We start from the raw sequence: 15,320 nt of genomic DNA, 5'->3' as shown, positions 1-15,320 counted from the left end.
GAATGTCTCACGTAAGAATGGCCATTGAAGCTAGGCTCAGCCTTGCCAGCCATTCAAAGGGAGCAGATTGATCAGACATCTCTGAGCTACTGCTTCTCCCTAGAAGACCACAATGTGCCAATAATCTCGATAGGTGAGATAGGCCTTTCAATTCCTCAGACATTAAGGAGCTAAATCAGTATACTATAAAGAAGTGTCCAGCATACAGCGGTATCACAGATACAACAATGAGACCGATATTTCAGCGGATGTATAAATGTGAAGCATCGGCTTGGCGTTTCCACTCGCTACCAAATAGTGGCCGGCAGTGGGAGATGATGGAACGAGATGGATTTTGGCCGACATTCTGCAAATTATCTCATCGATTAAACATTTGATCTCGATACAGTTTTCAATTCCCAAAACTAGAATCTGTTACGAACAGAGTGGACTACGTTTTGTAGACTTTACCTTTTAAGTCTACAAAACGAGTCGAGTTATTGCACACGCGCACATCACAGAGTAGGAGTTCCCTAACGGAAATGTGCAAATATTGCTAGAACGCGACAATAGGATCTCGCTAGCTCGTTCTTGGCTCTACCCACCTCGTTGCTTGTTCTGCCCACTATGACTGATTTGTTCTCGTTTGAAACGACAGACAGTGGTCTATCTTGGTTTAATTATAAAAACTCTTTGGCAGTATGACAGTTGTGGACTAATTCTGATTTAAAATCTGACCATTGACAGATAACACTGACCTGGCAAAAATACCGACATTTAATAATGTCTCATTAAATCTCTGTGTTATTTACTGTGACAAACTAGAACTAGAACAAGACCAGGGTTTTGAAGTTGCCACAAGGGGGCTCTTTAGTACACGCAAACAGCCCAAGTTTCAACATAGACAGACAAGTCAAGTTTCCTTGTGTCATCATACAAACGTATGACTCACATACCTGGGCACATTGTGTACAGTGTAGCCCACACGTTTCCTGTTTTCCATAACTGTACTCATCAATAGTAATCTTACTGTATGTATAAATACATGTCAAAATAAATACAAAATAGTTTACTGATCTTTTTTATATCTCAGATATAGGACAGACACTTCAGAACAAACGTCCTTTTTTATACTTTCTGTTGTTATTCCTTGAGTTTCTATTGGCTAATAGCAGCAATGCCAAATTCAAAGTTTCATCAAATCACGTTTAATTGGCAGCCCAGAACTCGCTGAATTTGGCCCGAGGTTGATTTAATTTGGCACCCCCAAGTTTTATTTTATTTTTTATTCTTCTGATTTTGGACATAAAAGACTATAATAACATCAGGAAATCATCTCCAAGTGATTTTAATTTAAGAAATTTGTTCCCATGTTTTCCCACACATAAGAGAGACAAGTGATCTATACAAATGTAAGCAAGGCTTGAAATGATTATGTTTTAATCAAACATTATGTTTGGGCTTCTTGCAGTCAATTTGCAGTCTACAAATTATCAACAAAATATCGTCCCACGGCTGAATCTAGTTGACAGGGCTTAGACAGAACTTAGATTCTAGAGGGTTAACCATCATTTCAGTCCTTGGTTAGGACCATTATATTACAGAGGCAAATGAGACAGGAGCAAAACTGCCCTTAAGTGATGACGCTGTGATTGTACAGATTAATTTTATAGTTATTTTTGCCTCTATTGTCCACCTTGTACAACTTCCACATGGGCAAACATACATTCAAGCTCAAAGGCTTTGGATGGTTGTCTTCCTCTTGATGTGTGTTGCCATGTTGTGCGGCCGTCTTAAGTCCACATGATATGCAAGCCATGGATTGGTGTTCTTCATGGTTATACACTACTCACACAACTGTTGTGGTTTATCATTAGGGACAATGAGACCAGAGGTAAAATATCTGTAAATACTTCAGGCATGTTTTATTGCATCAGGCCAAATGTGGGCAGGGCTGGCTGTAGCCTTTTGGGGGCCCTAAGCAATATTTGGTTGGGTGGTTGCCCACGTTGCAGCAAAACATTTTAGCGGCCCCCCTCTTGACGGTGGAGAGAACATTTTTTGTTAATTTCCTGCAATTGTACTTATTTTGCCATACATTGAAGTACTACTTAACTAGTTATTTGGGGTATCTACACTTTACTATTTATATTTCTGACTACTTTTCACTCCCATACATTTTCCCTGACTCCCAAAAGTACTCGTTACATTTCGAATGGTCAGGCAAAACAGCAAAGCGTTGTCATCGCTACTGCCTCTGATCTGGCAGACTCACTAAACACAAGTACTGCGTTTGTAAATTATGTCAAAGTGTGGGCGAGTGCACGGTCTGTCCCCCCCCCAAAAAATAAAAAAAAGCTTGTGGCGTCTGGTTGGCTTAATTTTACTTTTACTCAAGTATGACAATTGAGTACTTTTTTCACCACTGTACTTAAGTACATTTTAAACCAGATACTGTTAGACTTTTACTTAAGTAGTATTTTAATGGGTTACTTTTACTTCAGACATTTTTGGTATCTCTACTTTTACTCAAGTATAACAATTGAGTACTTTTTCTACCACTGGAAAATGTTGTAGTTTTAAAGCAAGTTTTCTGCAATTGTACACATTTGGCTATGGGGCTGAGAGAAAACGTGTACATTTTATAACAAATTTCAGGCACTTAACTAATTTTGCCATGGGGCAGAAATAAATATGTTTTCTGCTATTCTACCAATTTTGATATGGGGTGGAGAGACATGTTTGTAATTTTAGAGCTGATTTCCGGCAATTCTATACATTTTGTAATGACTTATGCCATGTTAATATGATATCTGAATTGGAGAATGACTAACAATATCAATGGGGGTCCCCTGGAGGTCAGGGCCCCTTGGGCACGTGCCCTGTGTGCCCGGTCGGTATTCGGACATTATTAATACAAGTTTAGATAGCTGGCTAGACTAACTACCGCTCTACAAGTTAGTTGACATGGCTAATTGAGTAACCGTCAGTGACTGACATATCAAGAGAAAAATTGCTGATGCACAACCAAATTTCAAAATTGCATCTGGTTTATTCTACTATTCTTACGTTAAATAATAAGTTGAGACCCCGACTGAGTTCATTAAAAAAAGTTACCAGGGCACTAAGCGACTGCTTATGTCGCTTATGCCTGGAACTGGCCCTGAATGTGGGTAACAACACTGTTGTTGCCCAGGACTAATAGATTAACCAACAGTGCTTGGAAAAACTAGGGAGTAAGTGAGTGTGTGTGTGTTACATGCATCAGAGGAATGCAACTAAAGAGTGAGTAATAGCACTCCCAAACCTCGAGGCTCTGCTGACGTCAAGAGACAGGATGGAACAGGCAGCACCAGTCGGCATTGGGACAAGTACTGCCAAGGCATTTCCAGAGATAGGAAGTCGTCTTAAAGGCATAGCTGCTCTATTCAGTACAAACTGTACTATGCAAAAAGTTTACATTAGCAGGATTGTTTACATGTTTATGGTGCTCCTGATGATGCTGATGATCATGCTGAAATATGAAATATGATGATGATGATCCAAGAAGCACAGTTTATATGATAGTGTATTGTTTTGATCCTATGATTGACTACCTGATAATAAATGAATTAAGAAGAAGACTATTAAAGAATAAACTTTTGTATTTATTTTGTTATTTCATATTGTATATATTCATGGTCTGCTGTGAACAATGTTGCTGAATGTTGATTCGTATTTATTTGCCTTTTACTAGGTCACTTAATTGATCAATGTAGGCATAATCCTCATAATAAAAACTTTCAGTGACAAAATGGGCAAGAGATTACATTTGACATTGAATTGACATTCATAGACCTAGCTATTGGTTCTTTGCTTACCCTCCTCTGCTGAACCTGTGACTTCAGTACAGTACTAATCAGAAAGGGAGTCAGTCCTGCCCTACAGGCTCTTCCAATGTATGTCCTGAATTTAGTCATTAACCTGGAACTTCCCAATGGCTAGCCAGTCCTGAGAGGCCCTTGGGGTATAAAAGCTAAGTCTTTCTCTTATACTCTGAATTACTTCATGGGGGCCATGTGGGGTTCTGGAAATTCCAGAAAACGAAACCATCTGAGAAATGCTTAATGACTTGTGGGAGCTGGAGTAATCAGAATCTAATAGACGGATGCAGACACATTTGTCTTGTCATGTACTTACATAGTACTTGGTGGTCATGCATGCAAGTCATGCAACGTGTGATGTCTCATAATACCTCCACCAGAAGTTTTTCACTGAATGAAAGATCAATTCACTTCCATTATCTATTTTTCTGAGAACATTATTTCCTTGTATTTTTTCATTACTGAAGGTCAAAGTGTGACAAATCCTCTGTAAGTTTTCAGAGAATTTTGACTCCCCCAATACCAACCTCCTAAACTGAGTGTGCATTCTTCACTTTAATGGAAAAACACTGTTATTGGCTTATTGCTATCCCGACCACCACAACATAGTTTCTGAAGTTGATCTCTTTGGTGACGGTTGTTATGACACTAACCCATGAGCATTAGTACTGGTTCCTGTTCCTGTCCCTGGTTGCTGATGGCGTCGACACCCTGTCACTGTCAGGCCTGCTACGGCTGAGATGTCACATGCGGTCTTGCTTGGTGTTAAGAGGTTTGGTTAAGGCATGTAGGTCACAGCAGCTTGCTCTTTGTCTAAACAGACTTATTTCTGAGTTGTATAGCTGGTGTTTTACCCTTCCAACATGCTCTGCATCTCCCACTTCCTTCCTCTGGCCCAGCGCTCATCGAACACGGCAACGACTGATGCCGTTAACAAGAGGGTGATAATAAAAACAAACTTAATTGAGCTGACCTCCCTGGGTCTCCTCCACCACAACAGTTGCCACTGCTGTATTGCTTTTCATATTGGTGACTGTTATCATTATATGCAAAGTTGTACATACTTTGGTAGTGGCAGAAGAAATTGTGAAATATATAGTTTTTTGTAGATATCCACATGTATTTACCCAATGCATTACATACTGTATATACTGATACAAATGTACTGTTATTTGTTATCATTTTTTACATGTATCATCATCAGCTACACCCAATTATGGAAATAAGGGGAAAGGTTCAAATGAATGTGAGGTTTGTCACATTTTGCTTGATGTGGGTGGTGTGCTCATCTATTCAAACAATGTGTGCCAGCACACCCCATTTCCTGTTGAGTAGCCTGTGTGGGCCGTCTCACCTGTACGTGGATGAGCGTGAGACATTGTGTAGCTAGACGACATGAATAGGATCTTATTGCGCAACTATCCACAACTAACCTGGTGCAGTAGGCAACAATGATGCAAAAGAGTTAGAAACCTGTTGATCACTGCCAATTGCAAAAAACATACCTCCCTTTCTTCAATACTAGATTTTTTTTCTTGACTGCAAAGTAAAATTGTCTTATAAGACCTGTAATTCTTAGATATTTATTTTCTGTTATGAGGAGAATACATTTTTATTCTGTTATATAACCTCTACAGGATTGGTGGGTCCCCTCGGGACGGTTGAGCTAACGTAGGCTAATGCGATTAGCATGAGGTTGTAAGTCACAAGAAAATGTCCCAGGACATAGACATATCTAATATTGGCAGAAAGATTAAATTCTTGTTAATCTAACTGCACTGTCCAATTTACAGTAGCTACTACAGTGAAAGAATACCATGCTATTGTTTGAGGAGAGTGCGCTGTTATGAACTTTGCACATACACTGCTGCCATCTAGTGGCCAAAATCTAAATTGTGCCTGGGTTGGAATAATACATTATGGCCTTTTTCTTGCATTTCAAAGATGATGGTACAAAAAAAATACAAACAAATGCATGTTTTTTCTTTGTATTATCCTTTACCTGATCTAATGTGTTATATTCTCCTACAATAATTTCACATTTTCACAAACTTCAAAGTGTTTCCTTTCAAATGGTATCAAGAATATGCATATCCTTGCTTCAGGTCCGGAGCTACAGGCAGTTAGATTTGGATATGTCATTTTAGGTGAAAATTGGAAAAAAGGGGAGGACCCTTAATTGCAATTCAGAGCATGAAATCAAGGGGGAAAAGGTTAGTTAGAGGAGGGAAACATATCACACCAGCTCCGCCCATTCTTTCACAGTCTACAGTCGTGGCCAAAAGTTTTGAGAATGACACAAATATTAATTTACACAAAGTAAATGTGGAATGGTATACTGAAGTATAATTACAAGCATACTGAAGTACAATTACAAGCATTTCATAAGTGTCAAAGGCTTTTATTGACAATTACATGAAGTTGATGCAAAGAGCCAATATTTGCAGTGTTGACCCTTCTTTTTCAAGACCTCTGCAATCCGCCCTGGCATGCTCTCAATTAACTTCTAGGCCACATCCTGACTGATGGCAGCACATTCTTGCATAATTAATGCTTGGAGTTTGTCAGAATTTGTGGGTTTTTGTTTGTCCACCCGCCTCTTGAGGATTTTGGTCAATCAATGGGATTAAGGTCTGGGGAGTTTCCTGGCCATGGACCCAAAATATCGATGTGTTGTTCCCCGAGCCACTTAGTTATCACTTTTTCCTTATGGCAAGGTGCTCCATCATGCTGAAAAAGGCATTGTTCGTCACCAAACTGTTCCTGTATGGTTGGGAGAAGTTGCTCTCGGAGGATGTGTTGGTACCATTCTTTATTCATGGCTGTGTTCTTAGGCAAAATTGTGAGTGAGCCCACTCCCTTGGCTGAGAAGCAACGCCACTCATGAATGGTCTCAGGATGCTTTACTGTTGGCATGACACAGGACTGATGGTAGCGCTCACCTTGTCTTCTCCGGACAAGCTTTTTTTCCGGATGCCCCAAACAATCGGAAAGGGGATTCATCAGAGAAAATGACTTTACCCCAGTCCTCAGCAGTCCAATCCCTGTACCTTTTGCAGAATATCAGTCTTTCCCTGATGTTTTTTCTGGAGAGAAGTGGCTTCTTTGCTGCACTTCTTGACACCAGGCCATCCTCCAGAAGTCTTCGCCTCACTGTGCATGCAGATGCACTCACACCGGCCTGCTACCATTCCTGAGCAAGCTCTGTACTGGTGGTGCCCCGATCCCGCAGCTGAATCAACTTTAGGAGACGGTCCTGGCGCTTGCTGGACTTTCTTGGGTGCCCTGAAGCCTTCTTCACAACAATTTAACCACTCTCCTTGAAGTTCTTGATGATCCGATAAATGGTTGATTTAGGTGCAATCTTACTGGCAGCAATATCCTTGCCTATGAAGCTCTTTTTGTGCCAAGCAATGATGACGGCACGTGTTTCCTTGCAGGTAACCATGGTTGACAGAGGAAGAACAATGATTCCAAGCACCACCCTCCTTTTGAAGCTTCCAATCTGTTATTCGAACTCAATCAGCATGACAGAGTGATCTCCAGCCTTGTCCTCGTCAACACTCACACCTGTGTTAACGAGAGAATCACTGACATGATGTCAGCTGGTCCTTTTGTGGCAAGGGTGAAATGCAGTGGAAATGTTTTTTGGGGGGGATTTAGTTCATTTGCATGGCAAAGAGGGACTTTGCAATTAATTACAATTCATCTGAGGCAGCAGACTTTATGAAAATTAATATTTGTGTCATTCTCAAAAGCTTTGGCCACGACTGTATATATGTATAGGTATGTCATTTTAGGTGAACATTTTAAAAAGGGTCAGATCCTTAAGAGGTTTAAAGAACTTGAAGGTCATGTCAAAAGGAAACCGGACCTTCGCTTTAGTACTTGTAATCTAGGAAGTTTTCAGGGAGTACATTGAGGAACAGAGCAATGACTTGATAGATGCTTCAACTTTCTAGCTCAGATGTTCAACACCCTAAGCTTTTCTGTGTCTGATCAAATGTGACTAGAAACTCAATTCACAGATCAAATATCCTTTTGTGTATATTTAAGGCACACTTTCATCACTTATGACAATACAAGAACTGATAAGAAGCCCAGTCTTTTTAACGTGTTCTCTATCTGATCAGAAAGGAAAAGATGCCATATCTCGCTGCATGTGGGCTCATTGTCAGAGCCATTGTGAGTAGTCTAACACCACACAAACGGTTGATTTCCATCCCTTCAGGTGGTGGTATTTTTGTCTGCCCCTGCCTGCCTGCATATTGCCAATGTCAGGTTCACTTGCAACACCAATCTCATGTTTAAGTTGTTTCTATTTGTTTGCATACACATCTATGAATTGTAATACGGTATGATATAACATCATTGTTTGAGAAAGTGATCAACTTAATTTAATTGTACTGTGTAATTGTATTCTGGGTGGTATAGAGGCCTGGCTTGCCAAGCATCTCTGACCTCTACATACAAATTACAGTATGACACTGTAACCAAAGGGAAACTAAATTGACACCTACATATATGGTTGTTTGGTCACCTGCCAGTGTTTTCCCTTATGCAAGAGCATGATGGCGTTCTGTTTCACAAGACCCATAATACTTGCTCTGCAGTGACCACAGGTCCCTGCGACTGCACGTCAGTGCTGCCTCTTTGCAGTTGTCCACAGTAAAATAGGAGAAGTAAAGAAGCTGTTGAAATCTGGGTTCACTCCAAGCCAGATCATCCTCCTGCCTCTTACGGTATCTCAGCATTTCTGAATTCCCGTAGCAAGCCCATGCTCCGGATATCCGGGGAGCACATTGCTCACATTACTGCCATTTTTATCTAGGTTAAAGGAATAGTTCACCCAAATAAAAAAATGACACATTGGTTTCCTTACCCTGTTAGCAGTCTATGGACAAGGTATGACAGCATCCATGCTTTGGTTTAGTTTCCCTGGCACGGTTTCCACATGCTAACATTTTAGCATTTGTGGCAAAAAATTACATTCAAGCCATGGGACCGATATTAGCATTTTTCACGCATCATGTCCAAATCATCTAAAAGTATCTGAAATTGATTGTGAAGCTCAACAAATTCACTTATGGAGGTTTTAAACATGATGTGAGTAAGACATGCTAATATTGGTCCCATGACTTTAATGTGATTTGTGTCACAAATGCTAAAACATTAGCATGTGTAAATAGTGCCAGGGAAACTAATCCAAAGCATGAACTGCTGTCATACCTTGTCCATAACCTGCTTACAGGGTAAGGGAACCAATATGTAATTTTGTAATTTAGGTGAACTATTCCTTTATTGGCATGTGTAAAATCAAAATCAGTTATTTGGTCTGTAGTAGTGAACTGTTCGTAAACAAAAAATGTAATCCGATACAGTGAGTATCTGCCTGGCAATATATTATATAAATATATTATGACAGGTCAAACAATAGAGGACAAGTCTTTGAAAGCTGCATCCTCTGAAGATGGAGAGGGTCATTTCATGGCTTGAGTGACGGGAGCTGGTCAGAGGATGGTAGACGAAGGTGATGGAGTCTGCTGATGATCTTGTAGAGGGCAAGTCTGGGAACCAGCCTGAGTCTTATAGCCAATGTTTATAAATAATATTTATAAAGAAGAGTTACACCTAATGTATAGTTTATAAATGTGTTATTACTTTAGTATAATGCAACTGTGTTGACAGAGCAATGTAATTTAGTTTCCCAAAAAGTGTACACCGTACACACAATTTGGAAATGAATATGATTCAAGAAAAGTCAACTTGGTACATTTCCTGGTTAGTGTTCAATATCATCCCCATACTTATTTGTTGTATATTGATATCATGTTGAAATGCTATGGTGTCCAAAAAAGTCAGAGATATGTTGAAATATCACTGTTTCATGTGTCTTCAGGGATGAGTGTTTCGAGGGAAGTCTCACGTTGACCAGAAATAGAAAGAAAGTACAACAAGAATGGCTCTAATTTATCTAGCTAGATCTCACTCGAAATAAACAAAACCAGTCATTCATAGATGTGAGGGATAGCTTACCATTTTACCATGTTCTGTTTAAAGTCTCAAACACAAGGTGGGGCTGCTCTGTTTGTATTGCTCTTCCAGAGGAGTTTTTAGGAGGGCTATTGGTCTGCAGTAGGTATGATGCAATGTGGAGTTTACGGACATCCACTGCTCATTGACGGTAATATGTGTGGGAAATTCCCTCTCCTCAGTCTGAACCAGGCACTAGCAGGGATCCGGGAGGCTCCAGGAGCTGCAGGGCTACAAGGTCACCCCAAGTAACAAGTTTGACCACTGCGTGTGTGTGTGTGTGTGTGTGTGTGTGTGTGTGTGTGTGTGTGTGTGTGTGTGTGTGTGTGTGTGTGTGTGTGTGTGTGTGTGTGTGTGTGTGTGTGTGTGTCAGACTGAGAACAATAACCAAAGCCAATCCATTTAAACTGAGGGTAAAACTCAAAGATGTTAATGCTATGCTGCAGCTTAGAAAACAAACCCAACCAAGACAATACAGTGTGCACTACTTTTAGGAATCAATGAAATTAAGTGAATGAACAGTATAATTTGGGTGAACTATCCCTTTAAGTATTACAACCTATTGCTAGATTTGTCTTGTAAGTTCAAATTGCATAGAGGATTTTTGTTTTCATTGGGTGTGACATTTTAATTCACTGATGGAACAGGAAGATGTTGTTGAGCAATAAACTCTCTTTCCATTATGGGAAGTTGTGTTGTGAAATCCAGTATGTTCAAAACATTGTATTTTCTATTTTGTGTGATACAAGGAAGAATGACAGTGTCAAAATGTACTTGGAGCTATTGGGTGCAGTAACAAAGCCTCATTGAGAAATACATAAAGCACACATACACAATTTGCTCTCTCTCCTGAAACTGGCATCCTTCCCAAACCTCCGCCCTGCATTGTCATGGGTATACAGTAGGCCATGCCCATGTCAAAGATGTTCTTATGAGTGAGGTGGCAGGGTGGGGGGTTATCTAGAACCTGAAAGGGGTATTCAGCTGTCCCCATAGGAGAACCCTTTGAATAACCCTTTTTGGTTCCAGGTAGAACCCTTTTAGGTTCTATGTACCCTAAAACCCAGAGGGTTTTAGATAGACCTCCAAAGGGTTCTACCTGAAACCAAAAAGGGTACTCCTATGGGGACAGTTGAAGAACCCTTTTGGAACCTTTTTTTCTAAGAGTGTATTATTACGGCAACTCGATGGCTAAGTTGTATAGTATTTTCAGTCATTTCCACATTCATGTGTAGAAATGGCAACTTGGTATTATCGACCAGTTCCACTGAGACTAGTTTTTAGTTGAAACTAAAACTGAACTTGCTTATCTAGTCTTACTGATCAAACTGGACAATCAGTGGAGGTAATCAAAGATAATTATTTCCACATCCAAAATCCCTCTTCTTTTTGGGTCGTCTCATAGGCTAAATATTAAAGTATGCCACTTGATATTTGAGGCTGGCAGGTTATACACGTTTTCAAAAAGCTGTTTGCAGGACTGTGGTGGTGTGTTTGGGCAGGAGGTTAGTTGCTGATTAATCTTGGTTTGTGAGGCCTTGAACCCCTCTGTGGGTCAGTGGACCCAACAGACTATTGACAGAGGTGTGTGCTTAAGATAATGGTGCCATTGGATAAAAAGGCTCAGTTAGTATGTCTTCTTTCACCAATACACTACTAAATTGTTTAACAGAATCACGCTGTAGTAATACTGGTAATTACATTTAGGTTCTCAATATCATGACTTATCATTTTGAATAACTATCATTGGATACAAATTATTCATCATATTCCAAATCACTTGCCCACGGGTCTAAAATAAGAGATAAAAGCTACCTTATGTTTGAGTTTATGTACACCTATATTTTTATTCCCTGAGTTATTTATACCTTGAATTCATACACATGTATGTGAGAGAAAAGATACATAAATGTTATATTTAATTCTGTGTATGTATGTGTGTGAAAGAGAGAGTGGAATACACCAGTCAGATGATCTACTACCTTTTTGAAATGTCACAAATAAACAACATACAAATGAATAATATCAAAGTATAAATCTGTTTAATTCAATAAAATATCAAGTACCATTAAAACATGTGTACATTTTCATCATATTAAGAGATTACTTAATTCATTGACAATACTGTTACAAAGAGTTGCATCATACCTCTGCAGTGGGCTACAACACTTCCCTTGATAACCATTGCTCCAGATAAAGAAAGGTATTTTTAAATAACAGAATATTTATCAATATTCTATATAAAATACAAAGCCCGTACAGAAATACTGCATACACAAAATGAAGACAGAATGAAGGTGACATGTCAACAATCATGAATGGTTGCACGTTCCATGCACCTTCTGTGCTTAATCACAACGTGTCTTGTAAACTGTTGTTGGCTTTTTCCACATATAGATTCTGTACACAAACGTAACATATTGGAATCACTTTTTCAGAATTATGGCACAGCGATAAATGGGTTTTTAAGTCAATGTCTGATAAAGTACCAGTTTCCAGAGGTGTGTGGGCACTCCAGTGTGGCTAACACTAACCGGTGGCAGAGAGCAAGTTGCGCAGGGTGGCAAGTTCTCTTGACAGCTGCTCCACGCGTTTTTGTAAACGATCATTCTCTGCAGCCAGTTCCAGCACTTTGTGTTGCGTCTCCGTATTGCGCATTTTGGCTTTATCCCTGCTCTTTCTAACAGCAAGGTTGTTCCTCTCCCGCCTCTGCTTATATTCCTCACTGTCCTTTTCCAGTCGCTTCTTCCCCTTGACACCAGACGACATTTTCCCGTCCCGCGAAGGCGACGTGCATTTACCTGACAGGGCAGGTGTGCCGGGTGGACTGGAGGAAGACGAGGATGCAGTGGAAATGTTACCAAGGCTGCCACTTGGAGTTGACTGGTAATGAAGATACCTCATGTCGTAGCCAGTTGAACCGTTGTCCATTCTTGGGTCCTCTTGAGACTCGTCTCTTTCACCGGCTTTAAAGTGGTTCCCCAGAAACTCCGGGCTGAACACGGTGTCCACACGGGTCTCCTGCAGTTCAGGATAGCCCAGGACGAATGGCTCTCGATTGTCGTGCACACTTGTCTCCCGCTCGTTGAGAGATATGTAGTTTCTGTAGTTTTGTTGTAATGATGAACGTCTCTTGATCCTGCTTTCCTCGGCAAGGAAATCTGCGAATATGTCTACCCCTCTCTGCTGAGTTTCGTTTTGTGTTGCCAGTTGTTGACAGTGCGCAGCAGAAGGATCCAAGTAGACACTGAAATCTATCGCTTTCTCGTTCTCGGCTATGCCAAGCTCCGTCATCGAGCCGTCAATGTGCTGCTTGCAAGTGCTGTTATCGCTAATGGGCCTGATAATGTAGTTTGTACTCTGGAAAGCAAAGCAATCCCTGTCGTAGAAACCGGCCACTTCCATGGATCTTAACACCCGCTGGATTGCGGGAACATCGAAACCAGGGGCAGACGCCCGGGAAATTGGCTACGCGAGTAGGCCTAATGCTGTCTGAAAACACTAAGGTATATTGGCACACGACTGAATGTCACTGTGACAATATTGAGTTATTGAAGAAAACAAGAAACTTGAAGAATGAGCTATTACTCAGCAGAAAGTTGATGTCAATGTCACCAGAATGACAAGTAAAGTTGATGTCTATTGCAGCAGTGAGAGTCTGGGAAAGTTTTATATAGGCTGTGAAAGAATGGGCGGAGCTGATGTGATATGTTCCCCTCCTATAACTAACCTCTTCCGTCTTGATTTCATGCTCTGAATTGTAATTAAGGGTCCTCCCCTTTTCCCCAATTTTCGCCTAAAATGACATACCCAAATCTAACTGCCTGTAGCTCAGGACGTGAAGCAAGGTTATGCATATTCTTGATACCATTTGAAAGGAAACCCTTTGAAGTTTGTGAAAATGTGAAATTAATGTAGGACAATATAACACATTAGATCGGGTAAAGGATAATACAAAGAAAAAAACATGCGTTTTTTTTTGTGCCATCATCTTTGAAATGCAAGAGAAAGGCCATAATGTATTATTCCAGCCCAGGCGCAATTTAGATTTTGACCACTAGATGACAGCAGTGTATATTCAAAGTTTTAGACTGATCCAATGAACCAATGCACATCTGTTCAAAATGTTGTATCAAGACTACCAAAATGTGCCTAATTGGTTTATTAATACATTTTCAAGTTCATAATTGTACACTCTCCTCAAACAATAGCATGGTATTCTTACTACTGTAAATTAGATTAACAATAATGTAAACTTGGGGGGGGGGGGGGGGGGGGGGGGTCCGGTAGAGGTTTTGAGATGGACCTTAGAAAGGGAGAATTTCACAACTAACCATCCTACTAGTATTATAGGCAACACTGGTTGAATCAATGTTGTTTCTGCGTAATTTAAAATTCAATTACGTTGAACCAACGTGGAATACATGTTGAATTGATGTCTGTGCCCAGTGGGAGCCTACAGAGCTGGGTTCATGTGTATTTGAGTCTATTTAACAAATACATGTGTATTTGAGTGTTTGTATTAAATACTTATGTGCTGTGTATTTTAGTATTTCTTAAATAATGTGACCAAATCAACTAGTTCTATTTGTATTTTCAAATAATTTCCTATAAATAGCCTACTATTAGAAACTATTTTAAAATACTTGTTTCCATATACATTACCTTAAATACCGCTAGGACCAAACAGACCCGGGTGTAAATGCATGGAGTATTTAAATATGTGTTTTAAAATACACTTGTCTGTAGTAATAGCCTAACTATAATATCCTACTAATAAATTATATTCTATAGACACTCACAGATTAAGGTTTTGCCACTGTAGATTTGAAACAATTTGTAGAGATACTTGAAATATCAAATCACACATTTTAGGGCAGAGTGTAAATCCATTACCTATCATATTGTAACCCACATAGTCAACACTTTCCATTGAGAAGACTGGGAAAAGGAACAATAATTTGTGACTTGTGGGTCAATGATTTTGGAAAATTATATTTAGTCTACACTGCCATCTAGCGGTATTGTAAAATACAACTCACTCGACTGTAAACGTCAGTAGATCTCTGACTAGGCCTTCTACTAGGCTATTAAATGTTTATGATGATTGTGACTTGTATTAATTTATTTGGGGCAATCACCCCAATAGTTTCCAGCAAAATTGTCTTTTGTGATAATTGTTTGATTTATGATCTCAAATAGGCCTAACAGTTCAGTGAGAATTAAGTTAAATTACGAAATTGTAAAAACTGTAGTATACAACCATAAAGTGTTTTGCCCTAAACATAATTTCAACATCGTTGACATGCCATGACTGCCTTTAAATTAAAGGCCTATCTCTCTTCTAATTTAGCATTAGGTTTGCCTACCACGTATAACTTGGAAAAACTGTCTGACGTGTAAAGGGGCAATCTGCAGTTGTTACATCTACTTTTGGACTTGTAA

At 39.8% G+C, this 15,320-nt stretch overlaps 2 protein-coding genes across 2 annotated transcripts in view; both read right to left on the bottom strand.

Moving 5' to 3' along the window:
* The window catches only part of LOC129860732 (kelch-like protein 12), a 59,065-nt gene that overhangs the window by 33,254 nt on the left and 10,491 nt on the right, over positions 1 to 15,320 (bottom strand). The window lies entirely within an intron of this gene.
* On the bottom strand, positions 11,896 to 13,526 carry cebpb (CCAAT enhancer binding protein beta). The gene has a single exon (XM_055931427.1). The coding sequence runs from the start codon at positions 13,278 to 13,280 to the stop codon at positions 12,405 to 12,407; it is 876 nt and encodes a 291-aa protein (XP_055787402.1). The 5' UTR covers positions 13,281 to 13,526; the 3' UTR covers positions 11,896 to 12,404.

The sequence above is a fragment of the Salvelinus fontinalis genome, chromosome 8 (genome assembly GCF_029448725.1).
Source record: "Salvelinus fontinalis isolate EN_2023a chromosome 8, ASM2944872v1, whole genome shotgun sequence".
In the NCBI taxonomy this organism is placed as follows: domain Eukaryota; kingdom Metazoa; phylum Chordata; class Actinopteri; order Salmoniformes; family Salmonidae; genus Salvelinus; species Salvelinus fontinalis.
Note: the sequence above shows the minus strand (reverse complement) of the source record. Positions and strands in the feature narration are given on the sequence as shown.